The sequence below is a fragment of the Pipistrellus hanaki genome, assembly GCF_964339955.1.
Source record: "Pipistrellus hanaki genome assembly, chromosome: X".
Classification (NCBI taxonomy): domain Eukaryota; kingdom Metazoa; phylum Chordata; class Mammalia; order Chiroptera; family Vespertilionidae; genus Pipistrellus; species Pipistrellus hanaki.
The window spans coordinates 85,085,239-85,104,634 of NC_140524.1; the positions used below are offsets into that span (position 1 = coordinate 85,085,239).

General features: G+C 37.2%; 1 protein-coding gene across 3 annotated transcripts in view; it reads left to right on the top strand.

Moving 5' to 3' along the window:
• Positions 1 to 19,396, top strand: part of DMD (dystrophin) — a 2,141,216-nt gene that overhangs the window by 1,311,070 nt on the left and 810,750 nt on the right. For all 3 annotated transcript variants that reach the window (XM_084869361.1, XM_084869360.1, XM_084869362.1), the window contains 2 exons: positions 13,258 to 13,405; positions 15,847 to 15,996. In XM_084869361.1, coding sequence (XP_084725487.1) covers positions 13,258 to 13,405; positions 15,847 to 15,996 — 298 coding nt within the window. The remainder of the gene's footprint in view (positions 1 to 13,257; positions 13,406 to 15,846; positions 15,997 to 19,396) is intronic.

Consider the following 19,396-nt stretch of genomic DNA (forward strand, 5'->3'; position numbering starts at 1 on the left):
TTTAAAAATTCTCAGCAAAGTGAGAATAAAAGGAACATACATCAACATAATAAACCAACATCATATTTAATGGGCAAAAATTAAAATGTTTCCTTTAATATTAGGAACAAGACAGAGATGTCTGCATTCTAATTAATATAGGCATAGAAGTCCTAGCCAAAGCAATCAGTCAAGAAGAAGAAATAAAATGAATCCAAATTTGAAAGGAAGAAGTAAAACTGTCACTATTTGCATAATACATAATCCTCCAAAAAAACTACAAGAACTGATAAGTGAATTCAGAAAAGTAACAGGATACAAAACAAATGTCCTTAAAGTAATTGCCTTTTTGTATACCAATAATGAGCTATCAGAAAGGGAAACTAAGAAAACAATCCCATTTACAATTGCATTAAAAATTAAAATACCTAGGAATAAATTTAACCAAGGATGTAAAAGACTTGTACTCAGAAAATTATAATACGCTGAAGCAAGAAATTGAGGAAGATACAAATCAGTAGATGTATATACCATTTTCATGGATAGGAAGAATTAACATTAAAATGTCCATACTAACCAAAGTAATCTATGAATTCAAAACAATTCCTATTAAGCTACCAATGGCATATTTTCACAGAGCTAGAACAAATACTCCAAATATTTATATGAAACCACAAAAGACTTTAAATAGCCACAGCAATCTTGAGAAAGAAAAAAGTTGGAGAAATCACACTATCTGACATCAAACTATACTACAAGGCCATTGTAATTAAAAGAGCACAGTACGGTCAATAAAACTGACTTATAGATCAATGGAACAGAATAGAGAGCCCAGAAATAAATATGTTCCTTTATGATCAATTAATATTTGAAAAAGCAGGCAAGTACATAAAATGGGGTATAGACAGTCTATTCAATAAATTGTGTTGTTAATACTGGACAGATAAAATCCAAAAAATGAAAGTAGACCACCTTCTTATACCACACACAAGAATAAATTAAAAATGGATTAAGTTATTAAATGTAAGATTCAAAACCATAGAAGAAAACATAGGCAGTAAAATCTCAGATATTTCTTGTAGCAGTATTTTTTTCTGACATATGTCCTTGAGCAAGGGAAACTAAAGAAAAACTTTCAAAATGGGACTACATCAAATTAACATGTTTTTGCACTGCTAAGGAAATCTATAACAAAATGAAATGACAACCCACTAAATGGAAGAACATATTCCACTAAATGGAAGAACATATTCACCAATGAAACATTGGATAATGGGTTAATATTCAAAATTTATAAAGAACTTACAAGACCAAACCAAACAATACCATTTAAAAATGGACAGAGGAGACCATCCAGCGTGGCTCAGTGATTGAGAGTTGACCTGTGAACCAAGAGATCACAGTTCCATTCCTGGCCAGGGCACATGCCTGGGTTGCAGGCTAGATCCCCAGTGGGGGATTTGCAGGAAGCACCCACATCAATGATTCTCTCTCATCATTGATGTTTCAGTCTCTCTCCCTCTCTGTTTCTCTCTGAAACCGATTAAAATATATTTTTTTAAATGGACAGAGGACCTGAATAGACATTTCTTCAAAGAGAACATACATATGTCTAGTAGACATATGAAAAAATACTGGTGGGGCTGGTAAAGTGATTAAGAGAAAAAATATCTCATATACACAGATAATAGTATAGTGATTACAAGAAGGAAAGGGGGTTCAGGGAAGGTAGAAGAAGGTATGAGGGGACAAATTGTGATGGAAGGAGTCTTAACTTTGGATAGTGAACACACCATATAATATGCAAATTATGTATTATAGAAATGTATACTTGAAACCTATATAATTTTATTAACCAATGTCACCCCAATGAATTTTGCTTCAATTAATGTTTTAGGACCAATAATGAAGTAAAGGTTAATATATAGACAATTGTAGGATGGTCACAATTTTCAGGATAGGATCAGTGGAAGAAACAACAAAGAAATAAATTGATAAAATTTTATTTGGAAACAAATATTTTTTCAAAGCTGAAATGGAAGCTGGAAATATATGCTCAATAAATATATTTTTAAGAATGTGAAAATGGGCCCTAACCACTTTGGCTCGGTGGACTGAAGGGTCCCAGGTTCGATTTCAGTCAGGGGCATGCACTTTGGTTGCGGACATATCACCAGTAAGAGGTGTACAGGAGGCAGCTAATCAATGATTCTCTTTCATTGATGTTTCTAACTCTCTATCCCTCTCCCTTCCTCTTTGTAAAAAAAAAATCAATTATATATATATATATATATATATATATATATATATATATATATATATATTTAAAAGAATGTGAAAAATGGCTCCTACAAACAAGAAAATGCTTCACAAAAATGAGCCATAGAAATAGAAGACAGTTGACAGTGGAAATAGAAATGACAGTTATTACACACAATTTTTTTTCAATTTTTCTATTAATAAAAATGTAAAGCCCCTCTGTGACAAACTATTTTTCTTCTAACAAGTACATAAATCATAATGCTCAATAGTGGCAAACATGTATTGAGACAGTATTTTATAAATGTTGATGGAAATATATGAGTTCTCTTGCTACTAGCATTGGAAAGAAATTTAGTATTCTTGTTAACTTTTCTTCCTTATTCTAAGGAAATTAGCAGATACATAAGCCAAAATTCATAAACAAATGTATTTGTTATAGTGTTATTTATTATAATGAAAAATTGAAATGAAACTAAAAGTCGAATAACAGAAGAATAATAAAATATTGTGTACCCATAAGTGGCTTATTACTCATCCTATAATCAATTTTCTGAGAATAATTAATGACCTAAGAAAATACAGTAGAATATTAAATGAAGAAAATTGGTATAGAATGTTTATAGAGTTTGATCCCAGTTAAATATATAAATCTCAATTACAGTGAATAAGTACATACCCCCTCTTTTTGTTTATGGGTTTTGTCTATTTATTTCTGAAATCAGTTTCTAGATGAAGTTTAAGAAAAGCCTTGCCTATCTGTCTGGGTTTCACAAATATAATTAAATTTTATCAAACTTTTACTTAACTAAAAGGAGGAAAACTAGTAGGAATAAGGTTGGTCTCAGTATTTGGGAGACTACAAAATGATCTGGAGCCAAATACAAAAGGGGACAAAGATTTGCAAAGAGAGTACAAAATTAAGAAAGGTGAGGTGGACTGACAACATTGGGTCAAAATTTAGACTTAAGGAATTGAACTGGCTTAAAAATCTTAAATATATAATGGATGTCTATAGTGGAATTTTTCCTTATTCCAGAATTGCTTTTTGGTCTGGAGTAAGAGAGAAAACCATGCTATCCCATATTCTAAAACAAACTGCCAGCAATTGAGACCAAACAGTCCCCTATAGTGTTCACTGAGAAGTCACAGTAGTATTATGTCTACTACTAGTAATTTCAAGTATCTTCCGTACCCCATATCCCAGTAAATTATTAAGAGAACTGACCAACTGAGGAATAAATAGCTTTTGGGGGAGTGTGTGTTTATAGTGAGGGTCAGTTCCTTCCCTCCCCCTTTCATCTCTCTAAAGTCAAAGATAGAGGCTTCAGGATAATCACCGAAAAGCACTACATAGACTGTAAGAAGGGAAAGTCATTCTCCTTTACTGTATATTTGTTAAGCTGAAGAAATCCACTGGTCTGGGAAGTTTTGAAGGGGCCAGAAGAATACCCTAGCCAGTGGTTGGCAAACTGCAGCTCACAAACCACCTGGGGCTCTTTGGCCCCTTGAGTGTGGCTATTCCACAAAATACCATGGCCTGGGCGAGTTTATTTTGAAGAAGTGGCATTAGAAGAAGTTTAAGTTTAAAAAATGTGGCTCTCAAACAAAATTTCAAAGGTATTGTTGATATTTGGCTCTGTTGACTAATGATTTTGCCTACTACTGCCCTAGGCATTCCTTTTGTTTTCCTTGTCACAGAAGGAAAGTTGGGGAAGAGTAGAAGCCACAAGTTATTCAGCCATGAGAAATAAATGAATAGCTGTGAAATGGACTTTTCTTATTTTATTTTATTTTTTCATTTTATATAAGCAGAAGGTAGACATGTCAATCATTCATCTGAAAGTGAAGAAAAGATGGACTGAGAAGATGTCAAATATGAAGTATACAACAGCTAGTTTACCATGTTTTATCCACAAGCTTGTTGCTGATGCTTCTGAAATCCATATTTTTAGCTTTCCTCTCTCCTCTGAGCTCCATATTTTCTTCATTTTTAAAGAAGTAATTCCCGCCGAAACCGGTTTGGCTCAGTGGTAGAGCATCGGTCTGAGGACTGAAGGGTCCCAGGTTCAATTCCAGTCAGGGGCATGCATGTTGGTTGCGGGCACATCCCCAGAAGGGGGTGTGCAAGAGGCAGCTGGTCGGTGTTTCTCTCTCTTAGACGTTTCTGGCTCTCTATCTCTCTCCCTCCCTCTCTGTAAAAAATCAATAAAATATATTTTTAAAAATTTATTTAAAGAAGTAATTCCCCCCAAATATCCAATACCATTGCATGTACTCTCAGCTGGAATAAATATCATTTACTCATCCAGATATAATATGCTGAAAAACACAGACTGTGGTCTCAGATGACCCAGGACTGAACACTGGATTGACCACTTATTAGTTTTATAACCTTGGGCAAAATACTACACCTCATTTTCCTTTATCTGTAAATGAGGAAAAATTACTAGCCATCTCACAGCAGTGATGTGAGGATTTGGTACTTGAGTCAGTGCCTGCCATGTAGTAAGTGCTCAATGATTATTAGCTACCCATGTTTCCCCGAAAATAAGACATCCTCTGAAAATAAGACCTAGCGCATGGAAAGATAAGACATCCCCTGAAAATAATACCTAGCGCAACTTTGGGAGAATAAATTAATATAAGACACTATCTTATTTTCGGGAAACAGGGTAGTAATATTAATATTACTCTTTTTTAACCACGTGTCCTGTTGAATCCCCTTCTACATTTTAAATGTATCCTGTCTTCTTTTCCTTTGCTACACCTTCATGATTTGGACCTTTATAGCCTGGCCTATTAATGTAAACTCGTACTTGATTCCTTTTTCTTTTCTCTTACCACATTTGCCCACATTCATTCTCCACAGAATAGCCAGAGTTTGTTTTGGACGAAATAAATCGTTCTCTACTCAAAGCCTTTAAGTAGTTCATCACCCGCAGATAAAAACCAAACCTTCTAGGAGGTACTTCATAACCTGGTCTCCAGTCAAATCACCAGCTTCATCTCTTGATCTTTCTTCCTTAGGACTTGGATATTTCACTGACCAATAATGTTAGCAATAGATATTAATGTAGGTATCCTTACTTTAAATGTACAAGAGGAGCCAAAATATTTTTCATTGGAAAAAACTTGGAAAATCAAATACAGATTCCAATGGAAATTAATACCAATTCTTTATTGACTCTATTAACAGAAAATAAATTCAATCATCAGGTGAATAATGGCAATCATACTAATATCCATTTGTAATTACAAAGTAAAAATAACAGTTAAACTGTCATTATATTATACATTTTCTTAAATCCTGAAACAATCAGCAACTTTGTAGCAGCCAAAAGAACCTGATTCATTACAGCAGTAGTGGGAAGCTGTGCGGACTAACCAAATTTTATTCTACTTTGCACATTTTATCACATTAATATCACTGAAATCAGTATGCATTTTACAATCTCTACTGCTCAGACCAGATGTATTTTAGAAGAAAATCCAAGAAACAGTAGTAGAGCTCTCTTAAGAAATGCTACATAGCCAACATTCTTGAGAATCACAGAGGTTGATATTGTGTGAAAGAAAAACAGCTGTTACTCTGAAGAGTAAGTGATATAGGAGAGTCAGATTCTAAATATGAGGAAGTTTTAGAAATACCTCCTCAATTTTTCACTTATACTTTTACATTTGTGGATATGCAAGGGGAATATTTGACAAAATATAAATTTAGAACAATTTTTTAGTAAAATAAAGCCTCTGTGTGATAAGTGTCATAGATTAATAAGCAACGGGTGGTTTGTACAAAGGACAGGGACTTAACACGAGCTTATGACGCACAATTACTGGGAATTCCTCATTCATGGGGAATAATTGCAATGCATGATCCCCATTACGAATGGGGTTCAATGAGTTACCCGCGCCTGCTGGCGTAGGATAGGCACACGCTGAGCCAGTTAGTGTAGTGTGTGTAATCAGTATCATACACCTCTCCAACCCATCCAAATACTTATGATGGTATTATATAGCCTGCAACCAAAGGTGTATTTGATTTGGTGAAATGGTGTAGTGCCAGTTGGTGAGTAAATTAGACCAGGTATGCCTGAGGAAATAAAAGTACTATACAGACATTAAACTTATTGATGTAAAAGAATATTTAGCAACATGGAAAATCATCTAAAATATACTGCTAAGCAAAAAGAAGGTTTCCATACAGCATGTAGATTACCCACATTATATTAATGTATTGATATATACATGTACACACATGGGTAAGAAGACTAAAAGTATGTGTCAAAAGATAAACTATATTTTGAGATTATACGGAGTTTTTATCCCTTCAGATATTATTATAAGACTTTCAGAGATTTATAGAATGAAAATCTATTTTGTAATTAAAATTTGTATTTATAAAACTAAGACAAGTTGTAGTGGGGAGGGAGGGGAGCATCAGGAACAAAATGCTTCTGGGCCCACATCTAATGGGGGAGAAGGGATTGGTATTGCAACAAATGGGAAATATTTTTTTTTATACTGAAATGCATGCAAGATCAAAAAGAATGATGATAAAATTCATTCTTGCATGCAAAGGTTATTCACATAACCTCCCTGCTGTGCCAGGCATTGTTCCAGGAGCTATGGATAAAGCAGTAAGTAAAACAGACAAAAAACCTTGTCCTCAGGAAGCAGAATTTGATGTGTGTGAGACAAGACAACAAAATAAGCAAATAATAATGTACACTATTTTTTAGAAGTAAAGAGCAAGATAAGACAGGAAGAAAGAAACGGAATTTTGAAGAAGAGGTGCTAAATTTAAGTAGGATCAGGAGGAGAATATTTTCAAGAGGAGAAGAAGCAACCATGTTTGATATTTGAGAAATATCAAAAGTGGGAGTTTACTCAAATATCAAAAGTGGGAATGCAGCTACAAGGAGCAAAGAAAAGATGTCATTGTTAAGAAAATCAAGAGAAGAGAAATGAAGATGGTGGCATAGGTAAGCACCTAAACTGCTGCCTCTCACAAAAATTTCAAAACTACAACTAAAAGACAGAATGGACATAATCTAGAACCACAGGAAAGCGGGCTGAGTGAAAATTCTACAACTAGAAGAGAAGAAAAAAACTCAAAGAGACTCAGAGGAACTGCAAAAGGCTTAGGTATGAAAACACACACACAGAAAGAAAGTCGGCTGAGTGCCTGGCTGGCTTTCTCTGGTGGGAGGGAGAAGGAAGCTCCTGACTGCACTGAACCCCAGTTCCGACTGCACTGAACCGCAGTTCTGGGCGAGACCCTGTGAACCGAGGCTCATACGGGAGGAGTCTGGAATGTAAGGTAGAGAGAAAAGGCACATGGAGACTTGGAGACTCAGGGGAATCCTGGAGGGCAAGGGTCTGGAGGTGTGTGCAATTGCTTGCAGAGAAGACTGACTGCTGAGGTTGCCGCTGTCTTTCCCTAGCAGGAATGAGTTGGAAGCTCCCAACTTTACTGAACCATAGTTCTGCCTGCACTGAAACCCAGTTCCAGGCGAGCCCTTGGGAACCCATGCTCTTACAGTGGAATCTGGACTATCAGGAGGAAACTCAGGGGAGCCACAAAAGGCAGAGATCTGGAGGTGCGCTCGCAAATGCACACAGAGAATGACTGCTGAGTGTGCCGCTGGCTTTTTCTAGCTGGAGGAAACTGGAAACTCCCGACTGCTCTGAACAGTCCTGGGCAAGAATCTGGTGATTGAGATTCATGGGGGAGAAAATGGACTGTCTGGCATCAGGCAAATCTCAAGGGCAGCTTTCTCTCAGAGGTGCTTGCAGTGATTACTGAGAGACACTGAGACCCAGGGGCCTCATCAGGCAGGGCTGACGGGGAGCCAAGACTGTCTGCTCCGTCCTGAGACTCTGCCCCAGTCAAGCTGAGCACAGAGGCTTTTTCAATTTTGCAAGTCGCTATCTCCAGCACAAAAGTTCTCTCGGCATAGATACAGGAGATCCTCAAGCCAAAGGCCTGTCAGTGATACCAACAACAATCAAGACTTAAATACAACAAGGCAGTACACACAGTCCACAAAGGGGTGCACCAGAGTGTCAACCTCAGGTAATTGGGGAGGCCAAGCCATTGAGCCATACAGGACACCTAGCACACTAAGCTACCCTACCAACTCAGGGAAGCAGCGAAAATGTGGAAGCAAAGAAATAAATCACAAAAGAAAGAAATGGAGGAAAACAAATGACTGGATATAGAATTCAAAACCACAATTATAAGGTTTTTCAAGAATTAACTAGAAAAGGCCAATAAATTTAGCAAGAACTTCAAATATAATATATGAAAGAATACCAACTAGAAATTAAATATACACTGACTGAAATAAAAAATATATTATACAGAGACTCAATAGCAGACTAGAGGAATAAAAGAATCAAGTCAAATATATGAAATATAAAAAAGCAAAAGACACTCAACTGGGAAAGCAAAAAGAATCCAAAAAGTTGAAGATAGTGTAAGAAGCCTCTGGGAAAACTTCAAGTGTACCAACATCAGAATTATGGGGATGCCAGAAGAGAGAGAGCAAGATACTTAAAAATTATTGAAGAAATAATGACTGAAAACTTCCCCCACCTAGAGAAAGAAATACACTTACAAGTCCAGGAAATTCACAGAACCCCAAACAAAAGGAATTCAGAGGACCACAACAAGACACATAATAATTAAAATGCCAAGAGCAAAAGACAAAGAGAAAATTAAAAGCAGCAAGAGAAAAAAAGTTTATTACCTACACGGGAGAACCCATATGATTATGAGCTGATTTTTCAACAGAAACTATGCAGGCCAGAAGGGAGAGGCAAGAAATATTAAACATGATGAATAGTGAGAACCTACAACCAAGATTACTGAATCCAACAAAGTTATCATTCAGAATTGAAGGTCAGAAAAAGAGCTTCACAGATAAGAAATAGGTAAAGGAATTCATCACCACCAAACCAGTATTATATGAAATGCTGAAAGGTATTCTTTAAGAAGAGGAAGAAGAAAAAGGTAAAGATAAAAATTATGAACAACAAATACATATATATCAACAAGTGAATCTAAAAATCAAGTGAATTAAAATCTGAGAAACAGAATAAACTGGTGAATATAATATAATCAGGGGCATAGAAAGGGAGTGGACTGATTTCTCAGGGGGAAGGGAGTGTGGGGGGTGTGGGAAGAGTCTGGACAAAAATCGTACACCTATGGATGAGGACCGTGGGAGGGGAGGTAAGGGCAGAGGGTAGGATGGGAACCGGATGGAGGAGAGCTATGAGGAGAAAAAGGAGAAACAGTTGTAATAATCTGAACAATAAAAATTTATTAAATTTAAAAAATAAAGTCAATAGAAATGGAGAGTAGATGGAAATAAAGTCAGAGACGAAAGGGGAAGAGGGGATTATTACATTTTATTGGTTAGTGCTGTTGAATAGAAAAATAAAGTGAGCCACATATGTAATTTAAAATTTTCTAGTTGTCTTATTATAAAAATAGATACATTAAATAAATACATTAAAATATTTCAACCTGTATATAATTTGAAAAGTACTAATAAGATGTGATACTTTTTAATTTTAAAAATAATTGTATATTTATAACAGTTTTAGTGAGAAAAAGGTACATAGATCATTTTTTGTACCAAACCTTTGGGATTTGATGTATATTGTACACTTACAGTGCATCCCAATTCTACTTACACCAGTTTAGCTGCTCAGTAGCCACATGTGAAGGTGCCTACCATTTTGGATCTCACCTATCTAGAACCTTGTAGAATGCTGTAATTGCTTTGGCTTTTTCTGTGGATGAATTGGGAAGCAATATCAGAGGATTTTTGTTAGTTTCTCTGTATTTTATTTTATTAATCCTCACCCCAGCTTTTTTTTTATATATATTGATTTTTAGAGAGTGTGGAAGGGAGGGGGAGAAACAGAGAGAGAAACATTGATGAAAGAGATACACATAGATTGATTGCTTCCAATACAAGTCCAGACCAGGGCTGGGAATTAAGCCTGCAATCAAGGCATATGCCCTTGACTAAAATCAAACCCAGGACCCTTAAATCCATGGACCAAATGCTTTAACCACTGAGCAAGATCAGCCAGGGCAGCAATAAAGAGTTTTGAGTGTAACAGTGATATAGTATGACTTAGGTTCCAATTATCTGCTGTGCTGAGAATAAAGAAGATAATGGCTCCTCATGTGCCCCCAAAAAAGACTGGAACAGACTCTCATTAAAGAGAAAAACTGAGTATAGATGAGCATGAACCCAATAACTAGATCTGGTTTGGGTAATGAGTGTGACTGTAGTTCTCTCAATGCAATGTCTTATTTCCAGATATAGGAAACTCTCTGTACGCTTCAAGACCCAGGTAAACCATTAACTTCTCTGGTACATCTCCTCTGCCTTGTCCAAGAACTAACTCATCCTCCTACAATAGTGAATCATAGTCCTCTGTCTATATGCTTGTTTGCTCTCATGGACTGTGAGATCCTCAGGACAAGGTACATAGCATATCTATCCTTACCCCTAATGCCATTAGAGATCCTAGAAGTTAGTAAGCCTTCAATAAATATTTGTTAACTTGAAGCAAAAAAGTTAGCTAAACATCTCCCAAATAAAAATAACCTAAATGTCTACCAACTGAGATATACTATCTAATAAAGAGGGAATATGCTAATTGACCCTCACACCATTGCAAAGATGGCACAAACAGCCAATATGGGGGGACTATGCTAATTTACTGTCCTGCCCTCAAAGATGGCAGCACCCACTGCCAATATAAAGGGAATATGCTAATTGATTACCACACCCTCAAAGATGGTGGTGCCCACAGCCAATAAGGAGGGAATGTGCTAATTGACTGCCATGCTCTCAAATATGGCAGCGCCCATTCCACTCAGCCCCACTGGGGTGGCAGGCATGCAGCAAGGCCAGGCCCTCCCCCATGTGGGCCCAGCCTTGCTGCACACCCGCTTCTTGAGTCCCCCAGTCTCCTTAGGCCCCAGCTGCCCAGGGCCAGCCCAAGGCATAGCCAAGCCTCAGATGATGGCTGCACAGATGCCCAGGACCACCTGAGACTCATGTAACCAGGGCTGGCTGGCTGAGGCTTGTGCTGCTGGCAGTGGCAGCATCAGAGGTTTGATGGGGCATCTCCTTCCCCTGATCTCTAGGTTGCCTCCTGCCCTGAGGGCTCCCAGACTGTGAGAGGGGGCAGGTCAGGCTGAAGGACCCCCCCCTCCAGTGCATGACTTTTCATGCACCAGGCCTCTAGTATTTATATATTTATACACTTTAATACTATACAGTTGAGAGAATAAACAAATTAAACTACACACAACATGAATGGTTATTGTAAACTGTATGTTGAATGAAAGAGACAAGATACAAGAGTATATACCATATGATTCCATATACATAATGTTTATTATAGACAAATTAATCATAGTAGACAGGATACTGATTGCACTTGGAGGTAACAGCTGTGATGGGCAAGAGAGGGCTTCTGAGCTTCTCAAAACATTGTTTCTTTTTTTCTGCCTATTTGATGTGTTCAATTTTAAAAACTACATTAAGTTATAGTTAGATATGTGCAAATAATTGGAGTATATTATATCAATATTAAAGGCTTAAACACAAGATAACAAAAGATAACAAAACCAAAAAAATGTAAATTATTTTTTAAGTGCAGATAATTTCTCTCAGCTGTAAAAGTGCTATCATTCAGGATAAAAGAATAAAATTATTGCCAATTGAATAACATACAATATATGCATCTTTATAATTAAAAACTTCCACTAGTACAGCATATGTTAAATATTTCAAATCATTTTCCCTCTGTCTTCAAACAAGATTGTGGGTCATAATTTGGAAAACATTTTAACGTGATAATTTAGTATTTTTATTTTAATTCCCTTGTTTTCACTTTTGCCCCACATTTTTCCATAAAGGTGTTTTTTAAGCATATGTGTCTTAATTTGTTTATACAACTTCATATTACATATTTACTCTGGTGCAGTGATTCTCAACCAAGAGCAATTTTGCCTCCCAGGTGATATTTGGCAATGCCTAGACATTCTTAGTTCTCACAGTTTGGGAAAATGCCAGGGATAGATACTGGTAAACCTCCTACAATGCACAGAATAATGCCTAACAACTGATAATTATATAGCCCTAAATTTCAATAGTAAGGAGGTTGGGAAACACTGCTCATGAATTCATTAATGTTGTTGAAATCTTAAAATTATACTTTTTATTGACCAATTTAATCTCATGGTTTACAGATTTTTGAGATATTAAATTGCTTTGCTTAAAGCGAATGAAGTTTTTCTATTTAAATGTATTGTTGAAAGTATTACAGATGCCCTCATTTCCACCCCATTAGCCTCCCTCCTCCCCAGGCCTTCACCACACTATAATTTGTTTCCATGGGTTATGCATATACTAGTATATGTGTAAGTTCTTAGGTTTATCACTTCCTGCTCACTACCCCCACCTCTACTTCCCTCTGAAATATGTAAGTCTGTTGCATGCTTCCATGTCTAGATTCCAAATATAAGTGAGATTGTGTGACATTTGTTTTAATTTGTTTATTTTCCCAAATATATAGTTTTGAATTGTATAAATAGATAAATATATCTCAGCTGGTAGACATTTCGATTGCTTTTATTTGGGGGATGTTTAGCAAATATTTTATTTTTTATTTTTTGCTTCAAGTTAACAAATATTTATTGAGGGCTTATTAACCTCCAGGAACTGTACTAGCATTAGGATTAATGATAGATATGTTATGTACCTTTGAGACAGCATGGAGGGACCTGGAAAGTATTACACTAAGCAAATGAATTTTCTTTAAAAATTGTATTAACATCTTTTAAATTGTTTATATGCTTAAAAGTGTGTGCCCTGGAGGTTCTTTTGTTGTTGTTTTTTGTTTGTTTGTTTGTTTTCTTTTTTTAAGGAAAGTTTGAGAAAGATGTTGCTTGTAACAATTTTATTCTTCTTTCTCCAGACTAGAAGAACAAAAGAATATCTTGTCAGAATTTCAAAGAGATTTAAATGAATTTATTTTCTGGTTGGAAGAAGTGGATAACATTACTACTATTGCACCTGAACCTGGAAATGAGCAGCTGCTAAAAGAAAAACTTGAACACGTCAAGGTAATTTTATTTTCTAAAGTCCTCCAGGCCTACTTATATAAAGAATCTATGAATCTATTTTAATGCTTTTAATCACTGATTTTCTACCCATTATGTTATTGATAGTTCCACACTACTTTTTCGCACTTTAACTTTTTTTAAAATTTTATTTTGTCTTAACCCAGTTTTTTCCAATATGTAGTATTTTTTAAAATGTATGTGTATATCTATACATACACATATATGCAAACTGAAGAGCAGTATTTTAAACTAATTTGAAATTAATTTTAGACTTATTGTAGAAATTCACAGCTCCAAAATGTTTAAAAAACTGGAAAGAATCTTTATAGAAATTTCTTAGGGGAGATCTTAATTGCCAAACCAATCCCACCACTGAAGTCCCTAGTTAAAAGTGTTCAATTTGCAAGGAATATTTTGTTTTGATTTGTTTGGGAGGGCTGGTATTGGTTCATATTCTAATACTGGTTGACTGGACATCCAGTTTATTAAGGTTGTTTTTTATACCTTCCCCTTGTTATGTCTGCTTATCACTGATTACCTCACCTGGCTGACTGACATGCTCTAACTGTGCAGTTAGATTAACTGTCATGGTTTAGTTTTAGGAAAGAAACTCTATTAGATCTGCTTTACCTTAAATCTTGAGTGTGAAAGGGAAGGGGAAATTAGCATTAATAATTCCCTATTCTGTATTTTATTTCATCTTTATATCATTTTCAAAATGGTCGCAATTATCCTCATTTTGCAAAATTACAAGAGCGAAGGGGCATGGAATTGCTCCTTTATCAATGATTCACTTGGTTTGAACATGCAAATTAGACTCCCATGTCAACCACAAATTTCTGTGTAACAACAAACTTATACCTTAACAGAAGATAAAGTATAAAAAATATTCCTTGGAAGCAAATACTGAGCACCTTTTATGTCAGATAATGCACTAGGTGTTAGAGATTCAAAAATAAAAAAGTTTAGAATCTACTTCATGTGAGAATGGTTATTTCATGGAAAAATGAAATCAATTAATTTGATTTGCCCCTAACCACTTCTGTCTGTCATCCTGATCACCACCTAACTGCCCTCCCTTGCCAGCTTGGTCCCCTCCAAAAGCCCTCCCCTGCTGCCCAGATCATCTCTAACTGCCCTCCCCTGCCAGCCTCATCGCCCCTAACTGCTCTCCCCTGCTGGCCTGCTCCCCTCTCCAACACACCTCCCCAGTAGGCCTGGATCCCCAAAAAACTTCCCTCCCCTGCAGGCCTGGTCCCCACAACTGCCCTTCCCTGTAGGCCTGGTCAACCCTAACTTCCCTGTCCTGCAGGCCTGGCTCCCCCCCCCCCCAACAGCCTTTCCCTTCAGGCTTGATTGCCTCCAACTGCCTTCCCTTGTAGGCCTGGTCCCTCCCAACTGCCTCCCCTGCTGGCCTTCTTGTGATGGCCATCTTGTGTCCACATGGGGGCAGCCATCTTGTGTTGGAGTGACAGTCAATAAGTCAATTTGCATTTTACTCTTTGATTAGATAGGATGCTGAATGAATAAGAGAAATTCATGAATGTGAAAGAGTGAAAAATAAGGTGTCATGAATGAAACTTCCCAAGTTTGAATCACAGTGCTATTCTTCCTACTTTTTTTGTTCTTGGATCTAGTACTTTGCCTCTGCCTCTGTTTCCTTCTATATAAGATGAAGATAATAGGATCTCCTTCATGGAATTATTATATAAAAATTAACTTAGATAATATATGTGAAGAGCTCAGCACAATGCTTGGTTATTGGTATGTTCTCAGTGTCAGTTATTTCTTAGCATGCTATAGCACAGAGGCTTAATGCCTGAGAGTGTGAGGAATTTATCCAGATTGTTCTATTTTTAATAGATTTTATTGCTTCTTTACAGAGAGGAAGGGAGTGGGATAGAGAGATAGAAACATCAATGAGAGAGAAATAAAGATCAGCTGCCTCCTGCACACCTCTTATTGGGGATGTGCCCGCAACCAAGGTACATGCCCTTGACCATAATAGAACCTGGGACCTTTCAGTCTGCAGGCTGACGCTCTATCCAATGAGCCAAACTGGTTAGTGCCAGATTGTTCTATTTTTGATAGAGATGTGTTTTCATACTCTTAACTCTGTTTGTGGTATTGTTTTAGAGCTGATACCACATGACATTTTTCTCTTGGGGGAAACACACACACACACACACACCCCAAAAAAGTAAAAAAAAATAAAAACCTCTGAAGTATAAGATATCATGGTCCTTTCTAGAATAGGTGTAACTGCTTAAGAGTGAGTGTTTCAGTCCATCGGCTCTGTGGAAATCTGTTGGCTTTTGAAGTACCATGGGGCCTTTGGACACCTTGTTTCGTTTTGATAGATTAATCAATAGAGGCAAAGACAAGCTGGTTGGCATTGTGCTGTAATTCATTTTTAAAGTTGTTGCATTTGTCCATTTTAGTTACTCGTGGAAGAGCTACCCCTGCGCCAGGGAATTCTAAAACAATTAAATGAAACAGGAGGAACAGTGCTTGTCAGTGCTCCCATAAGCCCAGAAGAGCAAGATAAACTTGAAAAGAAGCTCAAGCAGACAAATCTTCAGTGGATAAAGGTTAGACATTAACCATATCCTCTGTCACATGTGTTAAATGTTGAAAGTGTTTGTATTTGTTTTGTTTCATGGTTGTTTTATAGATGGGGTATGGCTGGGGGGCTTATATGTATATATATTTTTTGTTTTTTAACCTGACCAGTGATTTTGACCACATTATTTGTTCTAGAGGGGAATAATGGTGATGGTGGGTGATGGTACATTAATGACTAAATGGCAAAATATACATTATTATTTCGCATGAATTATTATAAAGAATGGGACTAGAAAACGATGAACTAATTAACTCAGTGTTCGGGAGTATAATAATAGTATTTAAACAAGGTGGCAGTGGTCCAGTTCAACATGTTCCATAAATCAAAATTACTTGCCCTCACATATAGCATGGACTTAATCAATGCTAAATGGATACTAACTTACAAAAGGTATTTTGTTTTGTTTGCTTATTTATTTATTTACTAGAGGTCCTGTGCATGAAATTTATGCTCTGGGGGAGGGGGGCGGTGGTTCCTCAGCCCAGCCTGCACCCTCTCCAATCTGGTACCCTTGCGGGATTGGGCCTAAACTGGCAGTCAGACAGCCCTTCGCAATCCAGGACTGCTGGCTCCTAACCACTCACCTGCTACCTGTCTGATTGCCCCTAACCACCCTCCCCTGCCAGCCTGATGGCCCCTAACTGCTCTCCCTTGCTAGCTTTATTGCCCCTAACTACCTCTGCCCTCTGCCTTGGCCCCTGCCACCATGGCTTTGTCCAGAAAGAAGACCAGACAACTGGAAGATGTCCAATCTATCCGGTCTAATTAGCATATTGCCCTTTTATTAGCATAGACTAGAGGCCCAGTCCACAGCATTTATGCACTTGCCAGCAGGGGTGGAGGGGGTCCCTCAGCCTGGCCTGCACCCTTTCGCAGTCCAGGAGTCCTTGGGGGATGTCCAACTGATGGCTTAGGCCTGTTCTGCTAAACCAGCAGTCAGATATCCTTAGTACTGCCACAGAGGCAAGAGAGGCTCCTGCCACTGCCACTATGCTCGCCAGCCATGAGCCTGACTTCTGGCTAAGTGGTGCTCCCCCTGTGGTAGTGCACTGACCACCAGGGGGCAGGTCCTGCATTGAGCATCTGCTCCCAGGTAGTCAGTGCACATCATAGCAACTAGTTGTTCCACTGTTTGGTCTATTTGCATATTATTCTTTTATTATATAGGATTATTTAATTACTTTGTTACTTAACTTGTGTTTTTCTTTCTACCTCAGATAGTTTTTAAATAAAATATTTAATATGTTTATCAAAGTAATACATGCTTATTCTTTAAAAACAAGTTGCACATATGAATGAATTTATGATGAAAAGCAGCATCAATTAATTTACCATTTATGGAAAGATAGTCCTTCACCCATGGTACTGTTTGGCAACTTTGTTAAGTCAAGTAAACATGAATGTGTGAATCTGCTTCTGGATTCTCTATTCCCTTTCATTACATCTGTCCTTCAACTACTACCACACTGGCTTAATAACAATCGTTTTTAAACTGCTTTATTGAGATACTAGAGGCCCAGTGCACAGGATTTGTGCATTGGTGGGGGTGTGGCCTTCAGGGATCTGCCTGCTGTGGGAGTGTTGCTCATCCCTGTCAGCCGAGTGGCTGCAGTGGGAGCAGACACTCATCCCAGTCAGCTGAGCAACTATGGAACCACCCTCTGAGTGACTGCTCCTGCTGGAGAGAGCCACCACTCATCCTTGTCAGTCCTGTGGTGCTCCCACTGTGGGAGTGCACTGACCACCAGGGGGCAGCTCCTACATTGAGCATCTATACCCTGGTGGTCATTGCTCATCATTGGGACTGATCAATCAGTTGTTCTGGTTGTTCCGCAGTTCGGTCATGGGCTTTTTAACAGGGGTCCTCAAACTTTTTAAAGTGGGGGCCAGATCACGGTCCCTCAGAGAGCTGGAGGGCCAGACTATACGAACTACTAATTCCTACTGTAACACCTTGGCTGTGCTCACTGTCCAAAAAACCTGGCGGGCAGGATCAGACTCCCCTGGGGGCTGCATGTGGCCCGCGGGACGTAGTTTGAAGACCCCTGAATAGGATAATTCACATTCCATACAATCCACTCATTGTAAAGTATACAATTGAATGGTTTTGGTTTACTTATTTTTAAAATTGTGACAAAATATATATAACATTTATCATTTTAATGATTTTAAGTGTATAATTCAATGTCATTTATTAAATTCACGATGTGCAAACATCACCTTAATATTTTTCCATAACTTTTTCATCACCCCAAACCAAAATTCTGTAATCATTAAGCAAGAATCCCCCATCACCTACACATTCAGCCAATTCCCAAAGTAATATTTAACGTATTTTCTGTGTCTATGAATGAACCTATTGCATATGTTTCATATTAGTGGACACATATATGCTATTTGTCCCTTCATATCTAGATTATTTCACTTAACATAATATTGTCAAGGCTCATCCATGTTGTACCATGTATCAGAACTTTGTTGATTTTAAAGGTGTGTTTGTTTTTAATTTTAGAGAGAGAGAGACATTGGGAGTGGAGAGAGAGAGACATTGATGTGAAAGTGAAACATCAATCTGTTGCTTCCTGCATACTCCCTTTCAGGGATTGAGCCCGTATCCTGGGATGTACCCTGACCTGGAATCAGACACACAACATATTGGTGCACAGGACAAGGCCCAACCAACTGAGCCACACCACACACCAGCCAGGGACAATTGTTTTATTTTAAAAATTGGGACCTAATAATGTAAAACCTCCAACTTTGTTCTTCTTAGTCCAGATTGCCTTTGCTGTTTTTGGTTGTTTGGTTTACCAAATAAATTTTACAACCAAGTTGTCAATTTTTATTAAAGCTTGCTAGAATATTAATTGGGATTTTGTTGAATTTGTAGATCAGTTAAAATATTTGCAATGTTGGTTCATCTAATCTTACACCCTTCCATTTTTTAAGTCTTCTATAATATCTTTATAGTACTATGAAGCAGTTTTCAATACAGAGAACCTGCACATGTTTTATTAGATTGAATCCCAGACATTTGACATTGTAATCCTTTTATAAGTGGGATTCATTTTTAATTTTATTTTCTCTTTGTTGTTGACTTATAAAATACAGCAGATTTTTTATATAAAGCACATAACCAGTGCCCTTGCTAAATTCACCTATTGATATTAATAGTTTATAGAATCTTATATATTTACTTTATGTGCATCATCATGTCATCAGTAGAGGTAGTTTCTCGCTTTTCAATCCTTATAATTTTAAATTTTTGTATAGATTAGAACCTCTAAAATAATGTTTAATGGAAGTGATGATAATTAGTGGAAAACTTTCATTAATTTATCTTTAAATGTGATATCAGTTGTATG